This window comes from Schistocerca cancellata, chromosome 6 (assembly GCF_023864275.1).
Source record: "Schistocerca cancellata isolate TAMUIC-IGC-003103 chromosome 6, iqSchCanc2.1, whole genome shotgun sequence".
In the NCBI taxonomy this organism is placed as follows: domain Eukaryota; kingdom Metazoa; phylum Arthropoda; class Insecta; order Orthoptera; family Acrididae; genus Schistocerca; species Schistocerca cancellata.
Window position 1 is genome coordinate 484555990 of NC_064631.1, and position 9379 is coordinate 484565368.

At 41.5% G+C, this 9379-nt stretch overlaps 1 protein-coding gene across 1 annotated transcript in view; it reads right to left on the reverse strand.

Annotated features, from left to right (window-relative positions):
• The window catches only part of LOC126088544 (DNA topoisomerase I, mitochondrial), a 48522-nt gene extending 44994 nt beyond the window's left edge, over window positions 1–3528 (reverse strand). The window contains exons 1-4 of the mRNA XM_049906722.1: window positions 3379–3528; window positions 3057–3105; window positions 2772–2953; window positions 1453–1727 (exon numbers count right to left, since the gene is read on the reverse strand). Coding sequence (XP_049762679.1) covers window positions 1453–1727; window positions 2772–2953; window positions 3057–3105; window positions 3379–3420 — 548 coding nt within the window. The 5' untranslated portion in view covers window positions 3421–3528. The remainder of the gene's footprint in view (window positions 1–1452; window positions 1728–2771; window positions 2954–3056; window positions 3106–3378) is intronic.
• Window positions 3529–9379: the final 5851 nt, after the last annotated feature.

Here is a 9379-nt window from a genome sequence, read left to right on the forward strand (position 1 = left end):
AAAGGGTATTATAAAAGGAGATAAGTTCCCCTAACCCTATTGGTGTCAACCTTTGTTAGGTCATTTTCCTTACTTCCCTGTTCCCGTTGCAGCCCAGCACTACATAAGCCCTCTATTCCACCAATGCACCCCGTCTTTATACTTCTCTTCTTTTCCACTAACCCCTCTTGCCCCTGCCCCCCCCCCCACCGTCTAACCTCCCGACCGCACCTACCTGGCCTACTCTCTCCCCACCTCGTCCCTGCACTTTACCATCCCCCATCCTAACCCTGTTATCCCTCCCCCTCCCATCCCAGCCTCTTTCGTACTCCCACACAATTGCAATCTCCCACTTCCAGACTGCTGTTCATAGTCTGGTTTCAGCTGCTATGGACTGTGGTCATGTGTGTGTGTGTGTGTGTGTGTGTGTGTGTGTGTGTGTGTGTGTGTAAGGGGGTAGGGGGGAAGAGCATGCACGTGTGCAGGGACTTGTGGTGGTGGTGGTGGTGGTGGTGGTGGTGGACAAAATGCGGGTTCTATAGCTTGTCCAGTGCAAATGTGGTATTTAGTAATGTGTCATTTAAATATCAATATCTGGGTGTAATGTTGCAAAGCGATATACATGGAACAAGCATCTGAGAAAAGTGTGATAGGGAAGGCGAATGGTCAACTTTGGTTTATTGGAAGGATTACAGGAAAGTGTGGATCACCTGTAAAGCAGACGGCATATAGGACACTGGTGTAACCCACCCTTGAGTACTACTCGGGGGTTTGGGATCCGTGCCACAGCAGACTGAAGAAAGATATTGAAACAATTCAGTGGTGGGCTGCTAGATTTGTTACCAGTAGGTTCGAACAACACGTGTCAAGGAGATGCTACAGGAACTCACCTGAGAATCTCTGGAGGGTAGGCGACCTTCTTTTTCAGAGACATTATTGAGAAAATTTAGAGAATAGCTTCTAAAGCTGACTGATGAAAGATTTTACTGCCGCCAACATACATTGCGCATTAAGGACCACAAAGACGAGAGTCACGAAAACAGGCCTCATACGGAGGAATATGGATAGTATTTTTTCCCTCACTGTATTTGCAAATGAAACAGGAAAGGAAATTACTAGTACTGGTACAGGGTACCCTCCGCTATGCACTGTATGGTGGCTTCTGGAGTATCTCTGCACATGTAGAGAAGGAAGTGCGGGGAAGGGAGAAGTGGAAGGGAGAAGTGGAAGAGGAGAGAGAGAGAGAGAGAGAGAGAGAGAGAGAGAGAGAGATATGATTTTCTCCTTATGGCATATTACTTTACCTTCACTAAATATACGTATGCTGATATTTATACATAATCACTCTTTAACCATCGACAATGAATTTGAGAAAAACTGCTATAATTTAGCTTCCTGCAATATTAGAACGCATTGGGCAAAACAATCAGCTGTCAAGTAGTTCTGTAATCATTACACAAGAAGATAAATTACCTGGAACTGGAACTTTTATGTTCTTTTTCTGAACTTGAGCTCTTGTGTTCCTTGTCTTTACTTGAAGAACTACTTTTATGTTCTCTGTCCTTATCCTTTCTTTCATCTTTGTGTTTCTTCTCTTTATCCTTGTCTCGCTCTTTTTCCTTCTCTCTCACTTTATCCTTGTCCCTTTCTCTGTCTTTATCCTTATCCTTTTCCCTTTCTTTGTCCTTCTCTCTATCCCTGTCTCTGTCCTTATCTTTGCTACTGCTACTGCTATGTTTTTCTTTATCCTGCACAGAAAGAAGACAGTAAAGTAAGTAATAAAACAATGAAAATGTGAAACAAATAATTTCTTCCTTCAACACACATCTAATAACATCAGAGTTTAAATGAAACATTTGGATTTAGACTGGGTTTTCATTTATCTTCATGTAAAAAATGCAGACTTATTATTTAATGAATTACTATTTTATGTGGTAATGTGAAAGCCTTACAGCTCGTATACATAATTTTTATCATTAATACAACTAAACAACAAAATCTTTGTATTACTTTAAACATAATAATTTATCGATCATATTTCTTATCACATATTTCATGAAAACAATGGATAAAAGTTAATTTTTCCTTGTTGCTGAGACCGACAGTTTCATTTTAGGCGTAATTTTTGACACCTGATACTCTCATAGCTGGTGCTACAAGCATGTTCATTGATGGATTACAAACATGTTGATATAAAGAAACCTGTGCTCCAAGATTCACTTCGACTGCATTCTTGATTTAATGGATCATTAATTATGGATTAAAACCGGCCTACATCATGGAAGTCTCTGAAGATTTAAATGACAATGACTTTTTTTCCTTTTTTACTCCCTTTTTCCTCTTTACACATACATATAGAAAAACCACTTGACAGCAATATTTGCAGTATGGCAGAAACTAAATTTCCACTTAAGTGGTTAAATCTATTCTAGGTTTTAATGAGTTCAATATGTTAAGTACTGGCAAATGGTCAATCCTTTCACGACCTATATATTCTCAATAAAAAACACCATATTTTCAACTTTTACAACATTTCTTCGGCCTGATACTGAACTCAATAACATTTCGATTTTGAGATGACAATTCAAATTCGAAAATTTTAACCATAAATGACATTTAACATTTAAAATTCATTCTAAGCTAACCAGCTGTTGCCATACTGTTAGTTTTTAACACATCTGCAACGAATTTTGCAGGGGTAACAAAGAAAACTGAAGTATTAACAATAGCATGAAATATGACAAGAGTACTTGCAACCTGTAAAATCTTAGTAATTGAACATTATCACAAACCTTTCCACTTGAACTTTTGTCTCTATGCTTCTCCTTGTCTCTGTCTTTGTCCCGATGCTCCTTGTGCTTGTCTTTGTGCCTTTCTTTGTCTCTGTGTTTCTCCTTATGTTCAGACTTGTGTTCCTTTTTGGAATGCTTCTCTTGGTAGCCATTAGAAATGCCATTAACGACAAGCTGTCCCACTAAAAAAGTTACATAAAATGTCGTAAACATATGGTACAGGCTCATTCTACATGAAAAGACTGACTCCCAAGAATTTAAAGATCCATGAACTAGCATACTTACCTTCAGGCACATTTCCTGGTGGACTCCGGTTTTCCTTTGCATTTCTTTCCTTTTTGAAAAAAAACGGGAGGTTTATTAAAATGATAGGCCACAGCTGTTTTATGCAACAAATTTCTTAATTACACAGCAAAAACAGTTATGAAAAGTGACACTATTTATCACTACGTGGGACTTAGTCTCCGTACGCCATTTTGCGGACTTAGAAAATTTCTACTCAATTGCTGGCCCTCGGTATAAATATACATACTTATGCACAGAAGTCTCTAATTTATGAAAGTAGAAACTTAAGAGTTGTAGATTTATTAAAGGAAACAGTACTTACAGACTCTAAAGAAAGTTCATCGCCAGGTACTTCAAGGTTCATTTTACAAATATGCTAGCCTACTGCTCCGCTGTGCTGTCCGCAGTTGGGAGACCTGTGAACGACCAGACGCCGAACACCGTTCGGAATCAAAGTCCCGAAATTCCGGTGTGCGCATGCGCTAGCTTGTAGCGGCAATGCCCTTCTTCGTGACGAAATGTTCGACGAGAGAGGGAGATTCGTGAGGATTAGTGCGAAAGATGGATGTAATATTTTTGTGGCTATGAGCGATTAAAAGTTGACGAAAGGCTCCTTGCGAAATCATATCCCATTTGGTATTGAACTGTTTTTGTAATTACTCTGCCTTTAGAAGCAATGAGCGTGTTTCCTAGAAATGGTTGCCTAACAAGAAAAATTACGTTTGTGATGTCTCATCTTCACCAGTAATAACAACTACGAGAAATACATATACAAAGTCCAGTTCGTGTCAGTAATGTAAAATAACGAACGAAAATTAGTCTCGTGCATACTTCTCATGGAAATATGAATTATACATTTCGATTTCGTTTCAACCATGCTTTGCATTGCTCGTATTTCTAGAGCTTCACTTCATGTAACTTCGATCGAAAAAAACTACTTTTTATTCGCGAGGTCACACAAGGAATACTTTTTATCAGCCCGTCAGCGAACACATGAATGCCGGTTTGATAATAAATCGTAATTCTAAAGTGTGGTAGCGTTTATTCAGGAAGTGTTTTTCATACACCAAAGTGACATTTACGGTGCGCATGTCTGTGTAATCAACATAGATTAGGTGTGCAAGCGCATACTTCTTGAAATGCAATTTTTTTTTTTTTTTTTTTTTTTTTTTTTTGATGATTGGAGAAGGTCAATCGTAATTGTGCAGCAGAATATTTGTTTAATGTACGAGAGGTTTTTATAACAAGCTGTTATCGTATATGTTTCATTTTTCCTCATTTTTTAAAAAAAATAAATATTTGCAATATACGATAGTTTAGAAATAGCACGCGTAGTATTGATATTACCAAAATATTCACAGCCATAACTCACTTGTTAAACTAGTAGTTGGCAATTTGGCAGAAACATTTTGGGAAAATAAGGTTATGTAGTCTTAGTCGCAAAATATGCAATGGTCTCTTCAAGGACCTTTAAAATTTTATATTTCCATCCCAGTTCACGTTCTCTCTAATATTATTCATGCCAAATTATAGAAGTCAAATTCAAGATACGCATTACACACATGATCCCAGGAATATTGCCATGGATTTTGCATTGCTACTTAGCTTACTCTAATGCATTTTTAACAACTGTCCACATTTCATGTTCCAGAACTTCTAGGATATTGGACACTTGTTTAAATTAACTGACTCCCAATTGGTTCTCTGGGAATCAATGTACATGAAAGTAGACCTCGGCCCATATTATCTATTATTAGTTGTCAACAGCAATCTGTGTACTATGAAAACTACTCAGTGTCTGGTAGGTGTAATAAAAGAACAGTAGCTGAATAGCATGAATGGAAGAGCAGTGTCTTTTCTGTTGATTATGTAAAATGCTAATGTGCAACATGTTTAATAAAAAAAATCAACCTGGTAGACATACTGACAGTCACCATTATCTGCATGCCATTTATGATACAAAGTAATTGATATAAGCTACAAAAGCGGCATAGTTGGCATTTTATATAGCCCTTGTGGTTTTACACTCATGATCTGACCTACTGAACATGATTTGTAAAGGAATAAATTTTTCATCCCGTTACGTTAAAATCTTACATGATTGGAGTCATCCACTGGTTAACATAGTCCATTGTATTAATGTTTTCAAATACATTATGTATGCACGTGGGAGGAGTGCAATTCAGATCACCATCTGGAATTAGGTTTTTTGTCTTTTCTTTAAATCAGTCAGGTAAATGCTGAAGTGGTTCATTTCTTCCTCCACTCGTATAAAACATGACAACATGCTGTTCAGCTAAAATGACATAAAAAAAATTTCTATCCAGTAAAGTCTTCTTACAAATGACACTTTTGCACTGATAAGCATTCCCATGCTCAGTATGCCAAAGGCCTAGCTAAAATACATTCTAACAATCAGCCACATCCATTTACCAGTTGCAAAGCAGCAACAAATACCACCCTAAAATGGGACAGATTAATCAAATCTTCTGCCACACTTTTGACCACTGTCAAATTGTAGCCAAATACAAACGTGATCACCCCTGCATCTGCAACTGAGCACAACATGTTCAGCTTCAATTGCTCCTTCCGATCTCATGTCATCTAGATTCCCTTAACAACAGTATGTCAAAATACCACATGTTCAACACATCTTTTATCTTTCCCTCTCCTCCCACCCATCAGAGGTAGTCAATTTCCTTCTGTTCTTGTTTCCACCCATTTACCTCCATCCCATTCTAATTATCACTCTTTTTCATCCACATTATCTCTCATTTTCTCCATTGTGTCCTCTTCCCCCCAAATCTCACCTCGTATTTCTCTGACAAACTGCTACTACTCTTCCCCTAACAGGGTGAGTTCTCTCTGGTGTGTTATGCCTCACTCTCCAAATCCTTTCATCTCCTTTCTCTTCACCACTCTCTTACTCTTCATTTCTCCTTCATTCATTTCACCAGCTCAACTCTACACAACTGCTTATTGTTTTTCCTTACATAGAAGTGCATAACCCTGATAGGTTTATGAAATACAACTATTTTTCTTTGCAAAGCTGCTCTTATTGAACACAAAAGAAGAATGGCTCAAATACATATATAGGTGGACTGTGATCTTTCAGAGATGTTCAAAAGAACAGAAACCTTATGTTATCTAGCAGTCTTACAAATATTATTCGAAAGGTTCAATCCCCAGTCCAGCACAAATTTCACGTGTTACCGTCGATTCAATTCGATCTGCAATTTTCTCTAATCTCACTGAAATTCTTTGAATGAGGAATCAAATATCCATCCAGCAATACAGCTTGTTTCCCAAGGTATCCCTAAATTGATAAATATAAATGCTTTGATGATTTCTCAGGAAAGGGCAGTCACCAATTTCCTTTCCTCAGCCTTGTCCTATTTAAGCTTGTGCTCCATTTCTAATGGCATCATTAACATGAGATTAGATCCTAATCTTCGTTCTATTAAATCAGACACAAATCACAGATGAGAATCACACTTATCAATAAAAATGCAGCTGATGGTATTTTTCAGGTTTTTTCTCAAGGTAATGATTCTATATCTACATTTACACCTATACTCTGCAAACCAACATGAGGTGCGTGGCAGTGTGTACATCCCATCATACCAGTTATTAGGGTTTCTTCCTGTTCCATTCACATGTAGAGTGTGGGAAGTATGATTGAATGTCTCTGTGCAAGCAGTACTGTTCCTATGTCAGTGATACATAGGGGGTTGCTGAACAATGGAAAATCCAGGATGGAATGTAACAATATTATGAAAAGAAAAGTTGCTACTCACTTTATAGCAGAGATGCTGAGTCGCAGATAGGTACAACATACAACAAAAAGACTGTCACAAATAAAGCTTACACACACACACACACACACACACACACACACACACACACACACAAATGGAACTCACACACATGACTGCAGTCTTAGGCAATTGAAACCACACTACGAGCAGCAGCACCAGTGCATGATGGGAGTGGTAACTGGGTGGGAGGAAGGAGGAGGCTGGGGCGGGGAGAGAGAGGGATAGTATGGTAGGGCTGGTGGACAGTGTAGTGCTGCAGGTTAGGTGGAGGGCAGGGGAGAGGTAAAGAGGGGGGCGGGAAAGCGGAAAAGGAGAGAAGTAAAACGACTGGGTGTGATGGTGGAATGACGGCTGTGTAGTGCTGGAATGGGAACAGGGAATGGGCCGGATAGGTGAGGACAGTGACTAATGACGATTGAGGCCAGGAGGGTTACGGGAAGGTAGCATGTATTGCAGGGAAACTTTTGCACCTGCACAATTCAGAAAAGCTGGTGTTGTTGGGAAGAACCCATATGGCACAGACTGTGAAGCAGTCATTGAAATGAAGGATGCCATGTTTGGCAGCATGCTCAGCAACAGGGTGGTCCACTTGTTTCTTGGCCACAGTTTGTCGGTGGTCACTCATGTTGACAGACAGCTTGTTGGTTGTCATACCCGCATAGAATGCAGCACAGTGGCTGCAGCTTAGCTTGTAGATCACATGACTTGTTTCACAGGTAGCCCTGCATGGAGTTGGTGGTGGTGGGAGGATGTATGGGACAGGTCTTGCATCTAGGTCTATTACAGGGGTATGAGCCCACCACCACCTACTCACAAACGTCATCTATTGCGTCAAAGGCGGGGCTACCTGTGAAACCAGTCATGTGATCTACAAGCTAAGCTGCAACCACTGTGCTGCATTCTATGTGGGCATAACAACTCCACCTCTTCCTCCCCCCCCCCCCCCCCCCCTGTGGGTCCGGGAATTAGAATAGGCCCGAAACATTCCTGCCTGTCGTCAGAGGTGACTAAAAGGAGTATCACATGTTTCGGCCTTGATTTGATGATCCCCTGTAGGGTTTGACCTTCATTCTTCAAAATTTTTTCGAAAAGTGAGCCAGTTGAGGAAGGGCGCCTAACATGGTGCATCGTGACAATCATGCCTTGAGATCTGTAGCCCGCTTTCTTGTCGTCACATTGCAGTCCCGCTCATTCTCCATCTCTTGGGTGAGGACACCTCCCTGGGTGTGTTTTCCACCATGCACTATGCAGTTTTTCTTTCTGCACTGATGATGACCATGGACTTGTTTGCACCTGATATCCAGCACGGTAGCCAGTCAGTTGTGTTGGGGCCGCCATGTACCCTGTTGGTTGTAGCCCCCTGAGAAAACAGGGATTGCTGTGCTGATGCCTGCACCGCTGACTCCCCACGTATGACAAGGAGTAGGTGCCTGCCACCCTGGGGCATCAGGACTCCTGGTAATGGCCATCTTGCCAGGTGGCCTTTGCTGCGGCTGGGTGGTGCCCATGGGGAGGGCTCTGGTAAGAGTGGAAGGCATCAGGCTGGATGATGTGTGATGAAGCGTACCATGTCATCACTTGCTGGAGATCAAACACCAGCAGTCTCTGAGTGTTCTAAGTTTCTGTACAATGCAAGGAAGTACGGCCCTAAATCATTCTCCTCCATGGCCACACCATGAGAGGAACACCAGGCTAAGGATTGCAGTGAACCTTATTCACTCTGGTACCTCGTATGTACGAGAACTGATGGGCACTCCTTTGTTTCGATGAAGCCACAGTTTTTTGTAGACCATTTAGAAGACAAGTTTGGGGAGGTGGAGGGCTTGTCCAAAATGTGGTCTGTGTCAGTCTTGATAAAAACAGCATCCTCTACCCAGTCGCGGGCATTACTCACTTGTGACCAGCTGGGGGATGTTTCTGTTACCATCATGCCCCATCATAGCTTAGATATGGTCAAGGGTATTATGTTCCACAGGAACCTTCTTTTGCAGTCTGACGATGAGTTGCACGCCAAGAGCGATGAGGCATTCATTTTGTCCGGCACGTCCATCGGGGTCTGAGGGATAATCAGGTTGCTACTGGTGCCTTCATCTTGGCCTTTGAGGGTGATACATTGCCCGAGAAGGTCAAGGTGATGGTCCACTGCTGTCATGTCAAGCCCTATATCCCTCCCCCGATGCAGTGCTTTAAGTGCTGGAAGTTCGACCATATGTCTTCCCGCTGTACTTCCAGCCTCACATGTCGAGATTGCGGACACCTATCACATCCCAATACTACCTGTGCCCAGCCTCCCATCTGCGACTTCGAGTCGCTTAACTGAGATCCAGTCTCTGAGCCGTAAGACTACACCTGCCCCCTTGACCATGGGGGGGAGGGGGGGCGCACTACCCTCCCTGTTGCTCCTGCACCACTTACTTTGGAAGCAAACTCCCTCCCCCCCAACCATAGGGAAATTCCATCCCAGGTTCTTACCAGTGGTACAGCTGACACCTGCCAGTGGCTGAA